The 26,909-nt window shown below is 31.1% G+C and overlaps 1 protein-coding gene across 1 annotated transcript; it reads left to right on the top strand.

The window, feature by feature from the left end:
- Nucleotides 1-396: 396 nt before the first annotated feature.
- Nucleotides 397-25,204, top strand: LOC139426566 (degenerin mec-4-like). Its single transcript, XM_071185851.1, has 13 exons — nucleotides 397-483; nucleotides 2,887-3,152; nucleotides 4,872-4,992; nucleotides 6,310-6,440; nucleotides 7,072-7,184; nucleotides 7,597-7,757; nucleotides 11,749-11,847; nucleotides 14,188-14,290; nucleotides 15,264-15,327; nucleotides 17,007-17,058; nucleotides 20,241-20,266; nucleotides 23,769-23,844; nucleotides 25,034-25,204. Exons 1-13 carry the CDS (start codon nucleotides 397-399, stop codon nucleotides 25,202-25,204), a joined length of 1,470 nt encoding a protein of 489 aa, XP_071041952.1.
- Nucleotides 25,205-26,909: the final 1,705 nt, after the last annotated feature.

The raw sequence follows: 26,909 nt of genomic DNA, 5'->3' as shown, positions 1-26,909 counted from the left end.
CTGAAAATTCATGTTCTCTTTTGACAAAGCAATTACTCATTGAATAAAATTTATTTTACTTCGTGACATTTTTTAGCGAGACTTGTTTACTGACTTGTTTACTGATGAAAATTTACTTTTTATAAATTAGTTATTAAAACTATTATAAAAATCAAATAAAAGAATGTCATTTTTTTAAATACCTATATTATCAATGAAACAATAAAGAGTTATGAAAAATAGTTAAATAGTTATTCTCTATGAAATTATTTCGGCCTTATAGCTTAGATTTTCTTATAATAATATACTTCGATGATAGAGAAATTATTACAGATTGGTTCATTAAGTTAATACAATTCCAAAATACATTAGAAGAATTTAGAATTATCTTGTATCTTTCATAATTCACTGATCATTATGGCAAAGGATGTTTGGCACACTCGTAAGCGAAATTTATCTCTTAATAATCACGAATATAAAAATCAAGGAACTCAATTGAATTCGGTAAGTAAAATATTTATAAATGTACGCATGATTTAGTTAATCGAATAATTAGTTGTGAATAATTACTAGAATAATGGTTTAGTTAGTCGAATAATAATTTTTCAAGTAATATATTTTTTTCCTATCAAATTAGTTTGGAAGTTTTCAATTTCATTATTCTTCTCAGTAACGATCGTTAAATTTTGATAATGTTTTTGCTATGCTTAAATACTAATGTGTAACTCTAAAATTGTAAATTGATGTGTATATATATATATATATATTACAAACAGGGTTTCACTCTGTTGCCCAGGCAGGAGNATATACATACATATATATAAATATATATATATATATATATATACATATATATAAAATTTTCAATTAAACTTCATTCAATTCCAAACTTCATAATAGTCCTATAATTATCTATAGATCAATATCTCCATTAATTGTGTACATGCAACAAAAATATCACTTAAAAATATCCAGCATTTGAAAGATCATGTGTTACAAAACTTTCAAAACTTCACTTCGCTGCACTTTTTATTGTTTTTTTTAATTTTTTTTTTCTTTATTTTTGCAATGATTGACCAATTTTAAGTTTTTGGTGTTTAAACTTTGATTGATTTCAATAACATGCTAATTTGTTAACCACCACGATAGGTAAACATATCGTATGGCACTGTCAACTGGAGTTACTTAGCACTTTTAGTTGAAGTTAGTTTGTGGTCTTTAAATGATATATGCGTATAAAAACATGCATAATATGAATGTTGCAAGATTTTGGCAAAAGGGTTTCCGTTTACTGACGGTTAATCAGTGTGGAAATTATTTATAAATTAGAAGCAATTTGAACTTCTTAGCATCGTTGATCCGTGGAACATTAATTAATAGTTAGACGCAATATTTCGTTTTGTGTCACATATATTTCTAGTAAAATATGACTAAGGATTTTATACAACCTGATTTTTTTTCGACATTGTTATCCTGTGATTAATAGTACAATTGGAGTTACTTTTTCCACCAGTCACGTGTAGTCACAAAGTATCAAAATGTATGTTAGCTGGTGGAACATGCTAAAGTAATGAGAAAAACTATTATTAAGTTTTGATGAAAAGCGACTAAAATAAAAGGGAAACAAGTTTATGGAAGAGTTTTATGTGGGGTACTTTGCAGTCACCAAAAATAGCGCGAAAAGTATTCGCAGCATTGCTTGGCAAAAAATTTTAATATTTTAAACAATGACAGCTCGGTGATTTTCTAGCTGGGAACCAAAGATAAAATTAATGTTTACAATAGACGTTGTTGATGAATGCAGTATTTGATCGACTATATATTTAAGGAAACGAAAAGGTTTTATTTTTTGCGGAATATTTCTCAACAATTTTTTAAACAGCATAATCACTTTACTTAGCTAAATACATGTTCTTTTTTTCATAAGTTTTTGCTAACAATTATTTGTGAACAACAAATTTTTGCTAACATTGAAGTTTTATAGCAAGAGATTATAACAATTTAACTAAAATCTAACATAAATAGGGGTTTTTTTGAAAAAATATATAACTGCTAATTAATAATTTTTTCAACTGTTTCCAAGTTTATTTTAGCCTATTTTACAATCACACATTGGATATAAGTAGATATAAGTCGTTAAATATTTAAGAGGAACAGTTACTCTGGTTGTATGGGTAACTTTGCAGAGCAAGTTTATGATCTTTTAGTGTAAAAGAAGGCAATAAAATGAATTAAAACTCTGTAAAGACACTCTGTAAGTCTTCTCCAAGTATCAAAAATAATTTCCTTAATCCAACTTATTGAGAAATACACGAATATATTTCTAAAAGTCCAAATCTGAACGACGAAACCTCGATTGCCAGTACAAGCGCATTTTCTCCTCTTGAGTAAATTGACACTGTTGGAATCATTAGTTATTTAATTTTTTAATGAGTATACTAATTTAAATGATACGCTTAAGTATCTCTTTTTGCAAATATCTACAGTTAACAATGTATTCCCGCTAGGCTGCAAGCATTACTGCAAAAAATGATTATTAAATCAACTACCTAAAGCTATACCAACTAGATATCCTGATTTCCATACAAAGCGTTTTATTTTTTATTCATTTTTCTATGGCACACTAGTTAGAATGCTGAGAATAACTGGTAGTTGAAATCTACTATACTTTTTTGAACCTTCTCTATTTTATAGACCGTTAAATATCAGCTAATGTAACAAATTAGGGATAGTAATACGAATTGTTGACCATTTTTTTACTGTCATGCTGTTGGTTTAAAAATTGAGGAGCCAGTCCACCTTTAATAACAATGTTAGCCTTTTAACTTGCTTTATAATATCAAAAGTTATGTCTCTAGTTTAACTCAAGCCTTTTGTTTAATGATAATTTAAAAATATTGTTTACAGAAACATAAAGTTGGTTCTTTTAAAGAATATATGAGATCAATCTTCAAGCGAGCTGTTGACGCAAGTTTACCTGAAATTTCAAGATCCAAGTCCTGTACAAAAGTGCTATGGAAACCAATGATATTTCTTTGTTGTTTAGTGGGGTTCTGTTATCAAACCGGAAGCTTTCTGGAATACTATTGGTCATTTCCTACAATTACGTTTGTCGAAAACAGTAATCCTTTCGATATAATTTTTCCTGCAATTACATTCTGTAGTAACAATCAGTAAGTATGTTTTTTTCCTATCTTTCTATACCTATTATTGTAACTAATTTCTATGTACTAAGTACGATCAATTAATAATGATCCAGAAACTATTTCATATAATTTATTTATTGAAACTCAAAAGGACTACCTACATTTGTTGATGTATTCACTGTTCAGCCTTTTTAAGATTTGACTGCAATTTTGTCTAGTTGCGCACACATATACACTTCGGCATTGTCGGCATCATTACATCTGTTTGAAACCAATATTTATTCAGCACTTTTTGAGTTTATTTAAATTGTAGTTACTGTGAGACAGATCAGAAAAATAAAAAGGATGTCTCTAAACTTCCTACTTGAAGATCCACAGAATTTCCTATATGGCCTTAGCTGTGTATGACTATCACTGTTCTATAAAACGGAATGGCCCCAAGAGAAAGTTTACTGGAATATTCTAATATCCCTGTAATCTAAGCTTCGTTAATGTTTTCCAATTTGTTGACTCAAGCCCCACAGCTAAGTAAACTTTTGAGATTTGTCTTTCTATTATTTCTCAACTGAAAAATTAAATGAGTGGACGAAGAGTTTCTTCATTGTTACATACATGAAAAGATCTAGGATCTTCTACCTCAGAACAGCAACCTGATTTCGGAAGAATCTACAATATACTAAACAACATAATTTTGTTTTAATGGCATTCATAGATTGCATCTATTTTAAGGAATGAAATTCGCTTAGCGTTAGAATCTAGATCCTCATCAAAATTTAAAGACAACTCAATCGAAATATGACGTGTTTCCTCCTCTAAAATAAGCAAAAAAGTAAGAGCATGAAGTTTCAAAAGAGAAAATATTTGTGTTCAGGTATAAAAAAATATGTTGTTGAGTTATACATTTATTGTTTTGGTATGTATCATAATTAAGGATCATAAAGGGTATATATAGTGAAGTTATTTATGTCATAATAACTTCACTATATATGTGCAAAAAGTGAAGTTATTTATGTCATACTACTTCATAAGAACTTCAATAAAAACTCATAATTGAACTGTTAACCTCAGAATGGTGCTAAGAGGAGCCAAGAAGATGGAAACTTAACGTAGAATAATGGGTCACAAACTACTTTTAGAGTATGAAAATTGCTATTGCAGGCTTCGATATCACAATGGAAGCAACTACATTATATGCTACTAAACTTCTACCAACACAGCAATTTTTTTTGAAATTAATTATCTCAAAAGTTGTTCTAAGTCGCGTCTGTTGGTGGGTGGCATTCCATAGTTTACAACGACGTAAAAACGATTCCTGGACACACCCGAAGATTCAAGGTTAGGATATGTTGTCTGCCAAATTAACTAGAAGCTGTGCTATGTATACCAGCAACAATGTCCCGGTATTTTGTTGCATACACCCTGTGTGTTTATATGTTTATATACAAAGCTCATATATGCGTTTTCGAAACTCTCATCGTGGTTTTCAATCCCATGGCCTATGCTAAATTTTCGTTTTATTAATAATTCATATCAACACTTTGTCTTTTGAATTTTTGAACACTCTTTGCACTATGCGAAAATCTTATTTTATTTAAATATATTGCGGGATTGAATTAATTTTCAAAAATTTCTACAAGCATGAGATTAGTAATTGATGCTGAAAATAATAACAAAGTTCAATAATAAAAAAAAGTGGTTCAATTCTTGCACTTAAAAATTTTTTATTTCAAATTTTCTATATTCTAGGATAAGTCGCCAAGTTTATTGCAAGAAAAATGGTAGTTCTTGCCAATTTGAAGAAAACAGAAAACTCTTTTGTAAAAAATATCCAAGATATTGCTATATTCCTAATAAAATCTACACCGGGGTGAGTATTTATATTTATTAAGTCTATGGCAGCCGATAAGATTATAAACATTGGGGTCAGTGTTTCTAAAAAAAATTAAGAGAATTTTTCGGTGGTGATTAAAGTTTAGTACTAATCAGATGCTTCTTACGTTTTTCATTTAAAGCCTAATAAAAAATAAGTTAGATCCTTGTTTTTAATATACTTGAAAAAAGTAGTTTTCAAAAATTTTATTTTATTTCAGTTTATTTTTTCAGAACTTTTTTTGTCGCGATGATTTAGGTAATTTTTTCAATCAACTTGAGATAGGCTAAACTTTTCGCAGAATTCATTAAATTAATTTTCTAAAATGTTTTTGCCTGAATCCTCTACAATTGTAGAATTTTTAATTTCAAAAAGTTAGAATTTTCAAATTTAAAATTTAAGAAATTAAATTTTGTCGTATAAAGGAAATTAAAAATAATCCTGTAGTAATAATCTTGTTGTGTGTAGAAATCTTGTTATTATGTACTACATTTGTATATACGCGTTAATGTGTATTACATATTTACGGGGGAAGGTGTGTATGAGGTCCACATAGACCACAAACAATTTGCAAAGGAAATTTCTTGTATGCTAACAATCTTGACCTGTCCTTCTTATTAATAGTCAAATTTTATACATTAATGATTGAAGTTTTCTATACATCAAAAAAAGGAAAATGCATTGTTTGCCTCCCTCGATTTTCAATTACATTCTATTTGTGACGATTTGTAGAGAGATAAAAAGGGGGGGAAATGTAACGTTCTTTACTATCTATATAACAATTTATAACTATTCCATTGTATGAGTTACTTCTTTATCCAACATAACTTATCCAACATATTATTCAGTACACAACTGAAATGAGAGTCGACAATTATTACTGAAGGATATAACAGGTTTTTCGAAGGCTTTAAAACAATACAAATTTTAGAATGAGACTTAAGACACCACGAGCGTTTTCGTACTCATTCAAAGACAGTTTGCGAGAAGTATATAAAATAAAATAAGAAATTAAGAAAAAACTATCAAAAATAATTTACAGCTATGTAAAATAAGGAGACAAAATATTTAAAAATCATTTTTATATGCTTTTTTTCAAACATATTGTATTTAACACTCACACCTGAATTTATCCAAAATTTAAAACAAAATCAATATGTGTTTATGATATTTATGGAATCCTTTATATTTTGAAGCATTAAATATGAATTCAACGAGAATAAAAATCGGCTCTTAGGGTCATAATAATTGACCCAATATATTGTAAGAAGGATATACATGTGCATATTGTAACAAATATTGATTTCTTCTTAGGTTCCGTCTGATGAAGACATACATGAAAGGATGATCACCATTTCTTGGGAAGATGCTGTTGAAGGAACTTCTAACGAAAATTTGATAGATGATTGTTATAAAGAGGATGACGAAAATAAAACGATTTGCTCGTAAAAGAAATATTTTTTGAAACATTCAATTTTTTGTTTCTATATAGTGTTTTTATCTGCAGATTCTGGTGCTGCTGTTGAAGTGCACCAGAGTGCACTTCAACAGCATTCAAAGAAATTACCATCCGACCGAAAGCGATTTAATTTGGCGTACCAACTAGAAGATTGGCATTAGAATATTCCACAACGAAACGTTCAAGCTGGATGAGCAATAAGCGGAATGGAATTTTTCGGATTAGCTAAGAGTCAGCCATTATTCTTAATTTAATTATGGGCGATTCAATTTTTAAATATTTTAAAGATGACATCAACGGTATTTGTTAGCCTATAGCTCTATTTGATAAAAAACATATTGCTCGACGATAATATTTAATTACTTGTTTTTCGCCATCTTATATGTCAATGTACAGCATTTACTTGGTAGCATTCATGGACTACGTCACCAAACTAATATTTTTAAAGATATCTTTTATCATATGTTTATTTTGTTTATAGTTATTCTATTAAAATGTGTAATAATTTAAAATCAACGGTAATTAAAATGAAAAAATAGTTATATAATTAAAATCAAAATTATTAAAGAAATATATATATGTAAAATATTCTGCTTTTAATTTTATTTTTTTTTCAGGATCCGCCGGTTCCCTCTAGTCTTGAAAGCCAACAATCCAAGCTTTTGTTTCACTGTTGATTCCCAAATGAATGAACCATATGCAACAGACGATATCTATCCTAATACCTTCGGTATGAAATTTTTAAAAATTACTGTATCTGTCACTGATTAATAATTTAATAAAAGACATCTAGAGGCTGAAAACTTACCATTTACGTGAAATAGTAGAACGAGTTGAAACCGTTTACGACGTAACAACGGTTTAGAGAACCGTTTAATTTCCAGAAATAAAGCAATACTAACAATAAAAAAATTAAAGATATAAATGTATGTTAAAAATATTTTAACAATGCATGCTAAAAAAATAATTTCTGTTTGCCATGACATCTGTTTCAAGTAACCCAAAAGTATGAGTAACATCTGTTACTCCCTAAGGTACCATATTGCTATGTTTTCGTACCTCTTTTCAACTTTTTTTAGAGCCTTTTAAGTGCAAAATTTTATTAGTTTAAATTTTACTGTATCTGGTTTTGGTTATTTTAGCTTATTATATCCTAATGCGTACATACCCAGAAGATTACTTCTTTTATGATGATGAAGTTCTGATCTACGCTGCAGTCCACAATCGCAAGCATCTGGTTAATCCTTATACAGAAGGAGTTACACTCAAAGGCGGATATCGATACTCATTTTTTGCTTCGATGGTAAGAAACATTTTTTTACCATTCATATAATATCTAAACATTTTTCCGATTCCGTATATATAACCGTTGCAATTCCGTATATATAGACAAAATTATAGTTTTCTCCAAGCAAACAAGAGTTTTAACCCATGCAATCACTCTAGAAAATTTAATGGATCGCAACTGCAAGCTCATTTTTATATTTTTATGATAGCGGCTTTCCAAAATTGTTCTATTTGTATACATACGAGATTTGCTCTGTGATTCATGAAAAAAAGGTTCAAACTTATATTCTTTTCTAAGCCGACCAGTGTGAAAGGTGGTCTTATGACCACCTTTCAGACTGGTCGGCTGACCTCATCTCAAAAAGGTCTAGGGATCGAATCTCGCCGTTTCGGGTACGGATGTCATTTTTGTCTGTGCGTTCTGTCTGTCTTTCTTCTTCTGTAGGGGGGGACATTGATCCATCTATATGGTGCCCTGGAGAAAGGGATTAACAATACCGTCTGTTAAGTACCTCGATGGCATATAGTTTCGAAATGTAGTGGGCATTGGAAGTAATAAAATATTATTTTCGAACAAAGAGTAATTATACGAAACCGAATAAAGACTTCTGAAATAATCTACTACATGACTGGTGCTTACGGTAGTTTTCTACATTTTGGGAGCTATGGAACCCAGCAATACGCTCGGTGGCTGAGTGGTAGCGCTTTGCGCTCCCGTGGCACACGTCCTGGGTTCGATCCTCGGGCCGGGCAAGGTTGACTCAACCTTTCATACCTTCAGTGGGTCGATAAATGAGTACCAAGCCTGCTCTGGAACTAAACACTGGAGGTGCTATGTTCGGCTGACCACCTGACCGGAACATCTGCACTCCAGAGCCGGAGGTCAAGAAAACTGAGATTGTCACAGTAGGCCTTGGCCCTCTTTGGACGGTCGAGCCACTGAGTTTAGAGTTTTAGAATCCAGAAATCTTGCATATAACGTTTTGCCAATTGACGAAGAGTCTTGTGAACAAGAAAAGCAAAATTATTTTAGTCTGCGTCAAGTACAGGGTCGCTTAGGCAACACGTGTTTGGATTTTAATCCTCAAACCCAGTGATTCTCAACCTTTTCTTTGCGGCGGCACACTTTTAACGATTTCAAAATTTGACGGCACACAATGAAAAAAATTAGTTTAAAAGTTGTTTACTTAACTATAATGCACTGTGTTAAATAGTTTGTGATAGTAATTTTGAATGTGAAATAAAATAATATGTACTACAAAAGCACGTTTATTAAGGGATTAATTATTTCTTTCGACTAATTTTATAATAGTTAATAAGTTATTTATTTTTTTACTAGTTATTAATTGTTAGCTTGTTCTCGATTGTTATTAACTGTTAGTTTCTAACATTAATTATTATTTTTTTGTGATTTCTTGTTAATTAGTTTTATTGCTAATTATTAATTGTTAGCTTATTTTTTGTTAGTTATTCCTTGTTGATTTTACTTTAGAATTATAAATTGCATAGCTTACTTTAATGATTAGCTTTTAATTCCGTTTGAAAGCTAATATTTAGCTTTGTTTCTTTTGTTAATTAATAATTTTAATTGTCATTAAGTTTTCTACTGATTTCAACATTTTTTGTCAAAGACAATTTAATCTCTTCCTTCTTATTTTAAGATTTTCAGAGACAAGACAATCACCGACAAAGATGTTCACGCGGTTAAAGCGTGGAAAAATTATAAAAGTATATAAAGAAAAGTGTATTTATATAATATTATATATATATACACTTTTCTTTAATTTAAACTTCACTCGCAGTATAAAAGAAAACATTATAATTTTTATTGTATCATTTCTAATATTTGGCGGCACATTTTAAGAATTTGGTGGCACACAAAAGTGCCGCGGCACAGTGGTTGAGAATCTTTGCTCTAACCGTTAGCACTGGCATCCTCCATTCTTTTCAGTGCTGCAGTACTGAGAAGCAGAGGAATTTCTGTACAATTTATTTGAAGGTCTTTACGTTTGCAGGGTTAAAATGTCTCTATTTCATCTTAGACAAGGCCTTATCAAAACCTTTTATTTTCTTCGACATATTGGAGAATTATGAAATTTAGATAACATTTAAATTACCAGAATTGGAGAAAATTAAACAGTTTCAAAAGTACTTGAATTCCGATAAAAAAAAATTTAAAAATGTCCTACATATGCAGTATATGCAATATCAGTAAGATTTCATATAGTGTCATTTTTACAAGGTTAAATTGCATAATTCTTTGTTGACAAGAAATATTTTACAGAATATTTACGCAGAGAGGTTTCGAATTTTTTTCGTTGCAAAACATCACAAATTTATTAAAGAAAGAAACATTTTCCCATTTTGTAATTCAAGAATAAAGAATTGTTTACATAAGTATTTCAATTATCATTTAGTATCATTAGGTTTTGTGAAATTCTGGCAATCATGTTATGAAAACAGTTATATCTTCCTCTCCCTCTCTCTCTCTCTCTATCTCTATCTTCATCTCTCTCTCTCTCTCTCTATCTCTATCTTCATCTCTCTCTCTCTCTCTCTGATTAAAATCGAAGACAAAATCTCAAAAAACAATTTCTTTAGTACAAAAACATGAGATTGAGAAATATTTATTTTATCATTTCGCAATCAGATGATTTTGTAATGTTATATTGTGCTTTAAGTGACTTTTCCTTAAATTATTGAAAATAGAAAGAGTTTGATGAAAGGCATTACTTAAGAAAAAGGCAAAAGAAAAGAAAAGAAAAAGAAAATCAAGTACAATACACAATTTTCTCACATAAATAATGATTTCTATTCCCGGCGTTTAAATTGTTATAATGTCATTGATATTAAAATGAGATAATTTAAAACAGAAAGATAATTTCGAAGCTTTACATTTTAAAATTTAAATGTTACATTACTTACTAGTTCCGATAGAAGCCCCCGTATCTTTGTTTTTTACCTATATTGCCCGTGCAATTCATTTTGAATGGAAAAAAAAGTCGGATGTCTTTACTCTAAAATTGAATACATTAATTATTTTTTTATGTAAAAAAAAATTGAAAGACATCGCTCTGGAATTTAAAGTATTAATTATTTTTATGTAAAAAAGAAAATTGAAAGACTTCTCTCTGGAATTGAACATATTAATTATTTCATATGATATTGAAATCAGGAATCTTCTCCCTGGAATTGAATGCATTAATTATTTTTATACGAAAAAGTAAAATTGGAGTTTTCTCCCTAGAATTGAATGAATTATTTTTTTTATTTAAAAAAAAATCGGGAGTCTTTTCACTGTAATTGAATTAAGATTTATTGAGATTTTAAATTATTAAGTGGCAAATTTTATTTATTATTGTTACTTTAAATAATTGGGGTTTCTTGTTGTTGTTACTTCAAGATTTGGGTTTCTTTTTTTAATGTATAAAAAATGTAATCTGTAATGGAACAAATGCCTTTCAATTATTCAAGGAAAAGTCGCTTGGAGCACAATATAACATTACAAAATTATCTGTTTGCGAAATGATGCGATAAATATTTTAGTACTAAAGAAATAGTTTCTCGATATTTCGTTTTCGATTTTCATCAGATATAGGAACATAGAGAGATAGAACCGTTTTATAAAAATTGCTTACGGGATGTTTACAGAATTTTATGTATTGAATGATAGTTGAGATAATTATAAAAACAAAGCTTTAATTTTGAAAGACAAAATGTGAAAATATTTCTTTTTGTAATAAATCTGTAATGTTCTCCTGGTTTAAAACAAAAGAATTCGATACCCCTTCTCCGTAAATACTCTGGAAAATAATACTTTTCTTCTAAGAATTATAGACGAAAAACTCCTGATTTTCTTTTCTATATCAAAATAATTAATAAATTTAATGACAGAGAAAAAACTCCCAATTTTATTTTTAAATTAAAGTAATTAATACATTCAATTCCAGTGAAAAGACTTACGAATTTCATTAACTTATAAAAATATTTAATGCATTCAATTTCAGAGAGAAGACATCCGACTTCCTTTTCCATATAAAACGAATTGCACTGATTATATTGGTTTGTGGAGAAAAAACAAAGGTACGGGACCTCTATCGGAACAAGTAAGTAATGTAACATTCATATTTTAAAATGTAGAGCTGAAAAGCTACCTTTCTGGTTTTAAATACTCCCATATTTCAATATTAATGATATTATAATCATGTGAATGTCAGTAGTAGAAATTATTATTTGCCTGAGAAAATTGTGTAATGATTTTCTTTTTTTTTTTCTTATTATTATTGAAAAATTAAAATAGGCTACTGAAACGGAAAATGTTGTTAATAATGAATTAAACGTCAATTAGATATTTTTTGGTTAGCTGACGCAAGCAAAAAGTTGCCAAAAAAATTCTGACCTGTATCAACTATTTTTCTTTTTTATTATGTTTATTTTTTAAACACATAAGAATTAAATGAAATAAAAAACATCTATTATATATAATTCTCTTACGTGGCTCCCAAATTTTGGCTGTATTTCTTTTCCGCCGGTGGCAACGTTTGCTTTGTTTTGAAAACACCAAAGCATTCTGCCTTTTAATGATGTGTTTCTGATCTAATATATATAATTCTCTTACGTGGCTCCCAAATTTTGGCTGAAGTACTTTGTACAACTAAATAAGATTCTTTTCACAACAGTTAAATATTTACTTTATTTTCTTCATTCATAGAGAAAACAGTCGGCAAAGAATTCTGTTAGGTTAAAAAACATTTCGCTAAAAAAATAACGAATTCTAAAAGAAATAAAAATAAACAACTTAAAAAATAAAAATGCTGTTGCCAGCCATAGAATTTTTTGAAAGTTAACTTAGCAACATAAATCAAAATGACATAGAAGCGCAACTAGATCAAAATTATGATACCTGAGCGCTTGACGTAACAAATCCTTCAATTCTAAAAGTGTTGTATCGCCAAATGCCCAAATTAACAATTGTGTTCTTAAAGAAATTCTATAAAAAGTTTTAAATAAACAACCTACTTCTACAACTGCTTCTTGAAGAACTTGGCTCATAGATTAAAAATATTGTTTTAATTTTACAGTACTAACTTTACTTCTACTTTCATTATTGCTATGACCCTCTTTCATTACATTTTACAACTTCATGCTAAATTTGAGGACTTTAAGTTGTTTTGTGGTTGAATACTGACATTTAGAAGTGTGTACATAAAAAAAAATAATATTTAGAGGTTGAGAGTTGCCTCAGAAAAATTTGAATTGTTAGCAATGACTTAAATAAAAAATTTTATTTTAACTGACAAATACTATATAATAATTTCAAATTTTTCTATGACTGTACTCACTTTCTTACTCTTTTCTTTGCTTTTTATACATATTATATTTTCGTGACAAAATAAAACATATAGTTGTTCTGCTTCTGAACACTGATGAAAACACAAAATGATGGGCTTCATCAACCATCAATATACATTTATTTTACAAATTCCATATTATTAAGGTGGTGCCCTTCAGAGAATTAAAAATACAGAACTATCTTCATCAAAGCCGATGCTTTACATCCGGCGGCAGACTACTATTTCATATTGTTTTACAACACATGACTTTAACACACTGGTGGGAAAGACTTTAAAACAAAACTTACAACAGTTACCTTTCTCAACATTTGAAATTTAGAATAGTATGATTAAGAAAAATATGTGAACTGTTTGCAATTTCAAAATAATATTGAAATATACAGGTTTAGAATTTTCTACAGTGAAAAGTTTTCGGAACTTCAGTATTCAAAAAAGTATACAAAAACTAGACGTTAAGAACGTATCCAATGAGCGAGCAAAGCGAGCATTGGATTGCGAAGCAATCCGAAATGAACTGCGAAAGCAGTTCCGGGGGTTGGTGAGCGCCGACGAGCAGGGGGCGTAGCCTCCTAGTTAAATTAAATAAAATAGTTAAATAAAATTTTAAAAAAGTATTAAAAAATACCTAAAATAAGCCCGACTGAAAATAAAGTACCATCAATTGGTTTCAAAAGTTCAACTTTCATTATAAATTCTGAAATTGTGTAACAAAATATTTGCTTCATTAATCAATTTTCTATCATTCTATTCAACTTTCTTTCATCAAGTAAGTGCCTCATGTATATATATATATATATATATCTCTACTATGCACNATATATATATATTATTAGGAGATTATCCAGATATATTATCAAGAGATTATTTTAAAAATTAAAATTTTAGCTAAATACATGCTTCTAATAATCAAAATTTTTGATGATAAGAGACAACGAAAAGAAAATATTGCTGCCAAAGAAAATATTGCTACAAAAAAAAGAAAATATTGCTCAAATAAACTTTGTAAAAATAAATTTCCTGTGATTCATTATATTATTTAAAACTTAATTAAATTTCCATGAATTTAAAAGTCCATAATCGGTATTTTTTCAGGCATGCATTGAGTATTGTAAATTAAGAAAACTTAAATCGAATGACATGTGCATTGATGAGTTTACCTGGTACGCTCCTCATCAAGAAATGCTATGTAGTTTTGGTAAGTCAAGTTAGTATTTACATTTCACACTTAGATTGTATAGAGATATTAATAAGTCTTTGTAATTTGCATTCTGAAGGAACACTGTAAAAATCCCAAATAAAATTACGGTAAAAAGAACCTGGCCTGAAGGTTATTTTTAATGGTAAAATTCCTTTTTATCAAAACATGTGTTGAGAAACAAAAAATGTGATAAACCATAATTCTTACAGTAATAAGTACTGTGAAAATTACAGCATAATTCATTTATTTGGAAACTATATGGATAAATACGGACAGCTACCAAAAACAACATGTACCGAAATTAATTATCTCTAAAAAAATGTACTTTTTGCCAACTTTAAATGACTTTCAAGGTTAGAAGGCATGGAGAAAAAAACAATTACAATCCAAGGCGTAACATCTAATCGTCCGAAATAAAACACCACCCCTAGACATTTTTTTCTGTTGGAGTATATGAGAAAAAATGTTGCTGTATATGAGAGTAGACGCTAACAGAATATCAATTAATAGACGACATGTCTACGACATTAATTTCAACCTTCTGTAATGAAAAAAAGTAAAATTAGGCCACATTCTTTACATGCTATTTCCGAAGATTTTTAGGATGTTCTCTTTACTGCACTCTTATGTTGCTACCTTTTTGAAGTAAAATATTTTATTTTGTTGAATTTCATTTTTTCAAAACTTATTGAGTAAAGATTATTAAAATATATGCTCGTATGTTACAAGACTTTAAGAGAAGCTATAAGAAAGAATATCTAATACTCTGCGCTTGTTTGCCATACATAAAATTATTTACAATTGAGATAAACATAAGTAGCTCAAAAAAAAGGAGAATTCTGACTTCAAATAACTTTTAATATTTCTGAAAGTGCCTGGATCAGCACTTTGCATACTGTTTAAAAATGTTTACCGTCAAATAATGTAAAAATAAACTTTTCTGTCTCTTTTTTTTAAAATAAAATAATAGGTGATACGTCAGCAACGAATAAAATGATCAAAGACTGTCACCGAGAATGCCAACCAGCGTGCCTGTAAGTTTCATATTTTATAATCAACGTATTTATTTGCCACTACTTATGTAGATATTATGTCTTTTCAAGTTATTTATCATGCATTTATTCAAGACAGTTATATATGAAGTTTCCTTCAGATCAACGAAGAGTAACGATTTGATTGATGGAATTTGATATTCCAATTATATACATTATATGGGCCCTGAGGATTAAACTAGGCTAGAATATGCATATTTCTTATTTCGAACATCAGAGAGAAGGGCTCTGTAAAACAACAAAAATTCAGATAGTATCGATGAAACTTACTTTAATTATAGCATACGTTAAATGCACATTCTATCTCCTTCCAATGAGATGAACCGGCTTGGAATCTCATCTACGACTTGTCGATTCAAAATTCACTCCCGACTCGCACTAACCAGAATGCTGACGAAAAATATCCTCAGAGATGGACGGATCAGGAATTAGAGTCTCCTTGTTGTCAGGCAAACCATGGAAGGGTTTCGTGGTTTTTCTTTTTAATATAACGTAAATGCGGGCTAGTTCCATTAAAAACTCTTCTTCGAAAGCAAATTTCTCCCGATACTTGATCTAGGAGTTCACTTGTCTTCTGAATCGAGTTCAAAATTACAAAGCTACGGAGTTCAACATTGGTGTCTTGAACTCATCATTGCTTCGGCTCAAAATTGGAACGGCTGTTACAAAAAACATTATTCCGAGCTTCATGATGGCTCAGGGGATAGAGTGTTCTCTTTCCAATGTGGTGAACCGAATTCGAATCCCAGTGATGGCTGATCAATATGAATTCCGCATCCGGCTTGCGCCGACCACAGTGCTGACGTAAAATATCCGTAAAAATAAATAAATAACAAGCGTTAACCTCGCAGACCTTAATACCGGTTTAAAATATCCTAAGTGTAGACAGAGTGAGAGTTAGAGCGACGGCATTGTACTAGCACGACAGCAGGAACGCACTAAGAAAGAGTATGTGTGGTCAAAACTACCAAATAATGGAAAATTTAATTTGTTTCATGCACTATGAGAGCACCATAAGATACATAATTTTAGTGTCTTGTCTAAATAAAATGTTTCCAGGCCGTAAAAAATTTTAAAAAATCTATAGAAACTTAACTGATAAATATTAAGGGAATTGAGTCAGACTACAAACATTAAACCCTGTTTGATTGCCGTCGGAAGCAAAAAGCCACTATAAAAAATAAACTCTAAATGCCATCAGGCATTCTAACTGGTTTTTACATACTATTTTCCATCTTCTTTATTTGTGTTTTAACATAATTTAGTAATTTTTTTTTGTTCTTTTAATAAAAATCCTACTAAGTACGCTTTCTCTTACCTCATTTTTTTAAAAAAAAGTTATGACTATTCATTGAAATCGGTTATTACAAATCATCCTGATTAAATTGATCAAATACTTAAGACCCTGATTAAAACAAATACATTTTAAAAATCAGCATAAAAAGTTTCAACTATCTCTAGTTAAAACCAGTCACCACAAATCCATACATTTACTGATCTGAATAATTAAGTCCAAAGCGTAAAACTACTGTTATTGATGAAACTCTCCGTATTTGTGGATTTCCTAATGGAAAAGACAATATTTTAAATTTTTTATGTCATTGCTGTTTTTTTTTTTATCATTTTGTTTATTCTAATAAAACTGTATACATTTTTTAAAGGGAACAGAAATATGAAGCTCAATATGAGGAAGTTGAATTTGGAAGCCGTTTGGTAACTGAAATTTTAATCACATTTTGCTTAAACATAAATTTACGAATTAGTATACTTATAGGATTATAGGGTTTTATTATAGGATTATAGGACTTATAGAATTTCAGTTTCTACTTACCCGTAGGAGCTTACTCCACGCATTTTGATGGAGAACTGAAAGCCATTCAGGTGGCCCTTCAACAACTATCTTTGATACAGAACTCTTTCAAGAAAGCAGTTATCCTTTCAGATTTAACTTCAGCAATGCAGGCCATCTCCTCTTATCAAGAGTGTAAGAGCATGTTAGTCAAGCAGTGCCAGGAAGTCATAAAAGAACTTTCCCACAAGATATTCTTTCAATGGGTACCCTCACACTGCGGTATTTATGGAAAAGAGATGGCAGATATGCTTGCCAAAAGAGGAGTTGCGGTTCTACACAAGCCCAAAACTGAAGCAAGCCTCCATTCCATTAAACTGCTGACATCACTCATATATCAAAAGACTTTTAGTAATTTTGCCACTCGGGCTTGCGATGGCAAGCCTTGGAGTGTTCTTTTAACAAATTCAGCTTTTATTCCTGACCACCCGCGATCAGTTGCAGTTGCAGCTTTTAGACTATTAGCGGGGCATGACTGCTTGCAGAATCGTTTATTTCGCATTGGACTAGCCGATTCACTTTGTGTGTTACATGTGATAGTGAACGGCCAATGACGGCAGAACATTTGGACGAGTGCGAAGCACTGACAGATTTTTCTTGTATAGTTTTTTCAACGCTATTGGCAAGGAAGAAGTTTAGTGGCCTAACGGCTAATGTAACTAGCATTTGACAAATAAATAAAATTAAGAAAATATATACTTGTAGATATCCTTATAATAGCTCTTACTTTGGTATTCTTATAATATATTCTAATATTATAAGAATACCTTGTTATTAATACAAGTATACAATTTTAAATATAATAGTACTTATTTTAGTTTTATTCTTAAGCCGGCCAGGAACGGCGGTGGTTGTCTCTGACTGCGAAGCCAATGGCGGCGGATCTGAATCCCGCTCAGAGCATTCCATTTCTCTGTGTGATGTCCTTTGTTGGGTGGTGTGTGTATGTAGTCCAGCCTATGAATTGGGTATCTGTGGCAGAGTGGCCGGGTAATACTGCTCGCCTCCGTGACTTTGGTTCACAAGTGCCCACCGGGTAACGATAAATGAGATTCACTTCCGGTATCTTCTAAGTCGAAGAATGATAGTTCATTACCCACCGTTTTGAAGGGGAAAAAAAGTTTTATTCTTACGTCATATATCATTTCCGGAAGAGAAACTACTGTTTCGATATAATGTGCAAGAAATTTTTAAAAAATTGCTCGTGATATTAAGATTTCTTTCGAAAAGATATTTTAAGTGGTTTAGAAAAAATTTAGGTAGAAAAATATAAATAAAATAGTTTATTTTTATAATACACTCTATAACAAAAAAATCGACGCACCAAGAAGGAGTTGTCCGATTAAAACGAAAATTGGTGGATAGGAAGACAATGTTCAGAATAGTAAATGATTAAAATTTCCGAACAAATGAATAATTTATTGCAAAGTTACAGTAGCAAGTTCAATAAAGTGTTGACCCGCCTCTAGCCTGGATACAAGCTGCCACACGGAGTGGCATAGACTGATAAAGCTCCCGGATGGTCTCTTGCGATATTTCTTGCCAAATTCGATCCAATTGTCGAACGAGGCCATCAACATTCCGTGCCATATGTAATCGCTTTCCCATCATATCTCAGACATGCTCGATGAGAGAGAGATCTGGTGATCTGGCAGGCCAAGGAAGAGTTTGACAAGCTTGCAGACAGTTCATAGCAACACGAGCCGCATGTGGTCTGGCATTGAAAAACCAGCCCAGGGGGCTGCAAAAGGAATGGTAGCAAAACAGGTCTTAGGATGTCGTCGACGTACCGCTGTGCAGTAAGTGTGCCTCTAATGACGACCAAAGGGATCCGGCTGTCAAAGGAAATGGCACCCCAGACCATAATGCTTTGTTGAGGGCCGGTGTGACGTGCAATAGTGAAGGCAGGATCCCCCTCTGCCCTGTGCGTCTCCAAACACGTCTTCGATGATCGTCAGGATACAGTTGGAAGCGGGATTCGTCGCTAAAGACTATGCATCCCCAGTCGACATCATTCCAGCCTGATCGAGCGTCGATTTTGCGCGTCTTAGTGCGTTCTTGGTAAGTCGATTTTTTTGTTATAGGATGTATCTATGTGTCATTATAAAAATTGGGAATCAAAAAATAGAAAAATAACTATTTTATAAATCTGAAATTTTAATACTAAAACTGTTGCATAAGAGACCTACGAGCTGGTAACTGAGAGAGAAACCGATAATTGACTGCTTTCACCTAATACGGCTAAACAACTATAATTTTATCTCCCCAACTAGGCCAACATAATGAAGCCATTTAGTTCCTTGCAGCTGGATATATATTATAGCGAAGAGGGCTAATATGTCAATTTAGCGACCGTCGAAACGAGATTTCAAGTCCTAGCGTTGTCACCACAGTATTTTCTTCCATTTCTTACGGCAGATGAAGAGTTCACAGTGTTCAACATTCCCTAATTTGTGGCCCTGGATTATTGGAATCCGATACTTTAGACAAATCTATTAGAATCCTCGTTTGCGCAAAAATGGCAGCATCATACAGCTGCTGGACTTTCTCCAATTTCCAATTAAATTTCTATTTTATGGTTTTGAAACCATGACGGTTGTAAATTTTTAAAACACCATAGAGTTTTATGTTCATGTTTTTTTCATTCATGCTAGTTGTAAGCGGTTTTACAACCGTAAAGCTAAAAAAAATACTTTTTACCGTAAAATTTACGCTTAATTGGGTAGACAGACTGATGCTGGTTATTTTACCATAATTTCGGAATGAAAATTCTAACAGTGAAACAATAATTGAAAAATCCCAATATTTTAAAACTTGAAAATAAACATAACTGTAGATTTATTAATTATTTTAGAATTTATAACAGATATGGCTTGATAAATTTTTTAAAAAAGTGTGTGAAAATAATTAAATATGTGTATCATGATTGGCAGAAACGTTTCTCGCTTTCTATTTTATAACTTGTCACAGTTTCAGTCATAATGCATTTACCATCAGTTATTACAACCAATGTTTAACTTTATTTTCTTTGCTTATTTTGTTTCAGTGTCGTAAACATGATGAGCCTTGTAAGTAAGTAAAAAAGTTTACGTATTTATTTCTAACTTTCTGTTTTTATAAGATATCTTAAATAAACGCAATGTTATAAACACAAGAGATTATTAGATATAAAGTTTTGGAGAATTTTCAGCATTGCGGGAATAATTCAAAACAGGTTTTTCTTTATATAAAATGGTAGGAGTCATATTATCAGAAAAAAACTCATCATGTCTAAATATACATGTTTAAATTCATTAATTATTTTCCGAGCTAAGTAAACAAAGTCGGTCAAGAAAAGTTAAATCGCCGTACATGAAATATGATATTTTGGTCAATTTGAAAATATGTTTAATGTCTTCTTTCAATGTATCTATCACAAATACTTTATTTTGCATTTTTTATTATATTTCAAGTAATTTTAAAATAGAATGCAAAGTTTTAATATTCATTTAAAACCAGTTATTTTTAAAATAAATTTTAAATAAATGCGCACGTTTTTGAAAATACATATATTTGTCTATTAATGTTTATTGAAAATTAAAAGGTAACGCAACTAATAAGAGTATTAATTTTAATAGACTTATAACAGCTTATAAGACTATCACAATTAATCGTATCTGATGTACTAATAAGACTATAAGTCTATAATTTAATGGTCGAAAGACTTATTTTTTGGAACAATAACAGTGGACACCATCTGTGTTGATGTGCAACACTTTTAATAATGGTCTATTAAGTAAATCTTTAAAAAGAAAAAGAAAATACATTGGTGGACAAAACTAAGAGATGGAAAGCATTTTAGCACATGCAAGATACCCGCACACCGCTCCATGTGTTTGACAATAATGGTCTGTGAATGCCCAGAGATACAGGCAGAAGGTCCTAGAGCCCTATGTGCGTCTTTTCAGGGACTCTGTTGGGCATGAGTTCATTTTTATGGACGATAATGCATGACCACATAGGGCTCTCATGGTTGATGAGTATCTGGAAAGCGAGGATATTCAACGAATGGATTGGCCAGCCAAATCCCCTGGCCTGAATCCTATTGAACATGTTTGGGATGCTCTTGGAAGAGCTATTGCGATGCGCCAACCTCCCCCCAGAACCATTCTGGAGTTAAAAATTTCTCTGGTGGAAGAATGGGAGGGTTTTCCACAAGTCCTCATTAACTCCCTTATTAACAGCATGCATACTCGTTGTGCATGCTGTATGTCTGTCAGGGGTGACCATACACCATACTAGAGGCAACACACACTGTACAAGCCTCACTTTTATTGTCATCTCTTATCCTTAAATTCAGACTACATTGGATTTATTGGCAACAGGTCTTGCCAGTGAATGGCACTTTCATTTTTGTTTTGCATACCTTATTATCCTGGAATAAGCTATACCCACACTAAATTTCATTTATTTATATTCAGTATTTTTTTAGACATTTGGGAAAATGTCCTCCATCTCTTAATTTTGTCTACCAGTATATGTGTGCCTGTTCTGCATGCATCAAGTATCTGATCTACTCTGGCAGTTTTTGGGTTTCGACTAGCTAGACCGTAGTAATTATTGATTGAAAAAATACAATTAAGCAGAATTTGAATATCTGGGTGCAACTTTTTAAAATTCTGTGATCTGCTGCGCATGCAGCGGATTATAGTGAATTGAACTTGAGACATATAGTCGATAAGTCATGGCGCAATGCAAGAGGTTCAATTTAAATTAAATCACGTCATGGTGAGATTTTACGAGATTTCGTATTTGATTAGATCATTGAAAACAGCGCCACCGAGTGGCCAATAATATTTGCTACTGAATGATCGATGTGGTTTACAATAATATATGTGTAAAGGAATAAAATTTAAATTGTTTTTGAAAAAATATATAAATACATGTACAAATAAATGCAATGTTAGATATTTTATCGTTTAATAATAAATGAACGATTGTTAAACAAGTAAATCAGTTTCTTTAGCATGTTTGTAAAATTCCAAATGCTAGAATGACATTAAACTAACCTCATAGAACAGTACCCAAGGAACATCCAGTAAAAAAGCATTATGGTGCTCTTTTTTTTAATTCACGGAAAAGAATTTTAAATTAAGTTTATTAGTTGGATATGTGCAGTTAAGATTTACACCGCCAGCGAGAAAATCTGATGTAGTTCAGAAGGTTTTTCAAAAGGAGACGAGTTGTCCATTAAAATTATATACCCATGGTAGTGGCTTTAAAATGTGAGTGTTCAAACATAAATTTAAATATACTTTACTTATTACCATATACTTTATGTACTTTACTTATCTTTAATGCATTGCTTAAAAGTATCTCATGCAAGACTTAGAAATAATGAACTAAATTTGGGCAAATTGAATTGAAATTCAATTCCACATTTAAATTTAGCAAGCCATTCAATAATAAACTTCCCTGGTGCAGAGATATCACAATGCTTGTCAAGCCATTCTTGTCTTTCATAGTATTTTTCTCATAAAAAACAATGTTTAATCAACTCGCAAAATTCTTTTTTGCACATTGTTGGATTTTTTTAACCCACTTGAATCATTATTAACCATTATAATTCGTAAACTACTACCATGGATATCAAGAAATATTAGCACTTATCGTTTGAGGGTTGGTATTATCAATAAACCATATAGGTCTGTCATCAGTGTTGTCATATATACACTCTATAACAAAAAAATCAACGCACCAAGAAGCAATCATCCGATTGCTTTGAAATTTCGTATGCGGGAATGTTTCGAACAGATATAGCTGGAATGATGCCGACTGGGGATGCATAGTCTTTAGCGACGAATCCCGCTTCCAACTGTATCCTGACGATCATCGAAGACGTGTTTGGAGACGCACAGGGCAGAGTGGGGGATCCTGCCTTCACTATTGCACGCCACACCGGCCCTCAACAAGGCATTATGGTCTGGGGTGCCATTTCCTTTGACAGACGGACCCCTTTGGTCGTCATTAGAGGTACACTTACTGCACAGCGGTACGCCGACGGCATCCTAAGACCTGTTTTGCTACCGTTCCTTTTGCAGCGCCCTGGGCAGGTTTTTCAGCAAGTTTTTCAGCAGCTGGTTTTACTTGGCCTGCCAGATCACCAGATATCTCTCCAATCGAGCATGTCTGGGATATGATGGGAAGGCGATTGCATCTGGCACGGAATGTTGATGACCTCGTTCGACAATTAGATCGCATTTGGCAGGAAATACCGCAAGAGACCATCCGGGAGCTTTATCAGTCTATGCCACTCCGTGTGGCAGCTTGTATCCAGTCTAGAGGCGGGTCAACCCCTTATTGAACCTGTTATTGTAACTCTGCAATAAAATATTCAATTGTTCTGAAATTTTAATCATTTACTATTCTGTACATTGTCTTTCTACAGCCAATTTTCGTTTCAATCGGACAACTCCTTCTCGGTGCGTCGACTTTTTTGTTATAGAGTGTATATATATATTTATCACAATGGAGACGTATTGAGTGATATAAATAGGAAACTATGACTCCTTGTTTTTTTGTGCGTTTTTTACAGAGTTAGTTTCATTCATGTAAGAGTCTCTTTTCGAAGATTCCGATTATCAAGGCACACAGTTCAGCCTAAATATAAAGCAAGTATATGTTTTTGTACTTACATTATTGTTACCAATATAAAGTATCAATTATTTGTCTACGTTATTATTTTTAATATTATAAAATATTGCCTTCTGTTACTGTTAACGAAAAAATTTTAAGCTTTGGTTAAAACTACTATATTTTATCTCAAGTTAATACTAAAAAAAACACTTCACATAATATACAATCCAGTTAAACTTTCACCATAAATTACTACAATTGTTTTTAGTTTATAAACTGCAAGTCAAGTTATTTGAGAAGAGATTCCATTGAAATAAAGAAATGATTACATAAAACTGAAATCAATAAATTGCTTATATCCATAAAAAACATTCAAGCAATAAATTTAAAACAATTATGCTACAAACAACCAGTAAAGTAAATGTAATATCATTTCATTGTGAAATCTTTATTTTCCTAAAATACAACAGATATACGGATAGTTCTTAAAATTGCTTCCGTTCCCAAAAATAAAACATATAGGAAGCAATGGAACCTATATTTGCCAACTTAACTGAAATAATTTAAAACAGCAATTATGGTAACAGAATGCAAAAAAATATTAAAATAACAATAAATTATTCGATTTTTCTCAAAAGTAAATTTAAAATTATATATTAAATAAGCTGAGCTGCTTACTAAATATAACGCAATTTTGACAACTAGATAAATTAAAATTATTTTCAATTGACAATTACAGTTAATAAGAGGTAAAGAAGACCGGAGCATAGCAATTTTTTTACATTTGACATACTTAAAATATATTACATAGATATTATTTTTTAAATATAAATTTCTATGTAACTACATTTACTGAAAAATTATATAGTAAATTAATTTGAAAGGTTTAAATGTTAGATGGAATTTTATTTAAGTAAATAAAATTACTTAAAATCGTGAGACATCAAAATTAAAGTTTTTTTTAAATTGATCCATATAATTTGAGCTGCCATTTTGACGTTATCATTTATTTTAACAATACCCAGATTATAAAATGTTTCTTGACCTTAACATTATTCAATTAAGTTTTCGAAGTTAATTTGATGCTTAAATCTTAAATGATTATAATTTTCATGGAATTAAACATATGAAATTTTCTCCCATTTCACTTTTTTGTTATTTTTTTTTTAAATATTGCATCAGATGTGTTTGTTTTTAAAACCATTCTAAAACTATATTTTTTAGAGCATTGAAGTGTTCAGTTATATAGGAGGCTATATGGGGATGTGGCTTGGAATCAGTCTTCTGTCTATCTTTGATCTTTTAGAATCATGTTTTAACCTGTTACGTTATCCTTTGGAAAAGAAATACAAACTCAAGAAAGGCAAATATGTTAAAAGTCTTATAATTGTTTGAAAGCTGTTTACTTGAATGATTTCCATTAATAAACATATGCAAAATTCAAGTGTGAGTGTTTCATTTTTATTAAGAAATTTGATAGAAAATTCAGAATGCTCCATAACCACCACTTTTTAGGTGTATTTTTTGAATATTTGGTGACAATGAAGTAAAATAAACTCAAATATCCAAGGACGAAATGTGAGCAGTTGTAAAGGGAAAAAAGGTACACAGTACAAATTAATGTTTAAGTAGGTAAAAAAAGAACTACAAGCTTTTAGAGAATAACTACGGAGGAAAGCATGGCTAAAAATCAGAAAATGACTGTTTTTAACAAATGACTGTAGAAAATGTGTTTTTAAATGTTTCAGAAAATGACTGTTTTAATGACTGTTTTTGCTAAAAAGCATAAAACTGATTCGTACTTTTTGGTTAGCCAAATGTTATAAAGCTAAATATTGTGTTTTTTTTTTTTTTTTTTTTTTTTTTTTTTTTTTTTTTTTTTTTTTAACACGAAACTAAAAGGTTGCCCCTAACATAAAAAATAGTGCGTGGAGTCCCTCCACGCGGAAGAAGTTAAACTTCGCAACCTGCGACGTTAATTGTAGAAGAATCAGCAGTCGTAGTAGGATCACTAGTTCTATTCAACGACTCTTTCTCCTGCTCCGCTCGCTTCCGTGCTCTGTAATCACGGTAATATTATGCATTTTTCCCTCGTGGACCTCTTGAACCAGTGGAAGTGCTTGTGGTTGCCTCATCATCGTCTCGCCCTGGAAAATGTATTTGTATTAATAATGTATGTAAATGCGTCATAATGTAATTTCAGAAGAGAAAACCTAACTATCGATTGATATTCACAAGAGACGTACCTTGACATAACCTTAAATCCGTCGCATTGTCCGTGGGATTGTTTTCACTCATTTTTTACAATTGTTATGCACTAAATTTGAAAATAAAAAATACTACCCTATTAAATTGTATGTGTATCAAAACAAACTAAAAAAATATTTATAGAAAAACTATACTTTTATGACTTTTATGCTAGTGAGAACCAAAACAATATGGAAATGAATGAGGGAAAACTGGATCCTACCACGTGATTTCCCGACCAATAAAAATGTAGCGTCAAACGCTTAACACAAACTTGTTGGAAGTCGCATAAGAAGTATAACTTCAATAAATAAATAAAATATAGTTGATTTATTTGTGCCCTGTTGACTAAAATGTACCGACAAATTTCTTATGTATGATGTGTTTTTAGCTTCATAGTAAGATACGGGGTATATTTGCTACAATCTCAACAAAATATTAATGAAACCGTATTTCTGGTCAAGCTTACCCATAGTATAATTAAATTTAAGTTTACAAAGTACGGGGATATGGTTCGACTTATAAGCAACATATTAGGAACATAGTGATGTTGAACGATATTTATATGGTTAAGAAAGCTTCAAAATGTCTAATATTGTAAAGAGCTAAATCTTTACTATATTAACGCATGATAAATTAAACTTACACATTACTTTCATATAATATGTTAAATATTGAATAAACATTTAAAATAAATATTGCATAATACAGGCATTTGTTAAATATTGCCTGTTACGGGGATTTATTAAAAATTATTTTTTATATAGATATGACACTTGTCTAAATACGAAGTTGCTTTTACCCAAAGAGTCAAATCTTTAAGCAAATCACCGTTGCATGTTACTTAACAAGC

Source organism: Parasteatoda tepidariorum, chromosome 9 (assembly GCF_043381705.1).
Source record: "Parasteatoda tepidariorum isolate YZ-2023 chromosome 9, CAS_Ptep_4.0, whole genome shotgun sequence".
In the NCBI taxonomy this organism is placed as follows: domain Eukaryota; kingdom Metazoa; phylum Arthropoda; class Arachnida; order Araneae; family Theridiidae; genus Parasteatoda; species Parasteatoda tepidariorum.
The sequence above is the reverse complement of the archived record's forward strand: the minus strand, read 5'-3'. Positions and strand labels throughout refer to the sequence as shown.

Coding starts and splice junctions, on each gene's coding strand:
- LOC139426566 (XM_071185851.1), top strand. CDS start 397: ATGGCAAAGGATGTTTGGCACACTCGTAAGCGAAATTTATCTCTTAAT. Junction 484..2,886: donor AAGGAACTCAATTGAATTCG/GTAAGTAAAATA, acceptor TATTGTTTACAG/AAACATAAAGTTGGTTCTTT. Junction 11,848..14,187: donor CGGGACCTCTATCGGAACAA/GTAAGTAATGTA, acceptor GTATTTTTTCAG/GCATGCATTGAGTATTGTAA.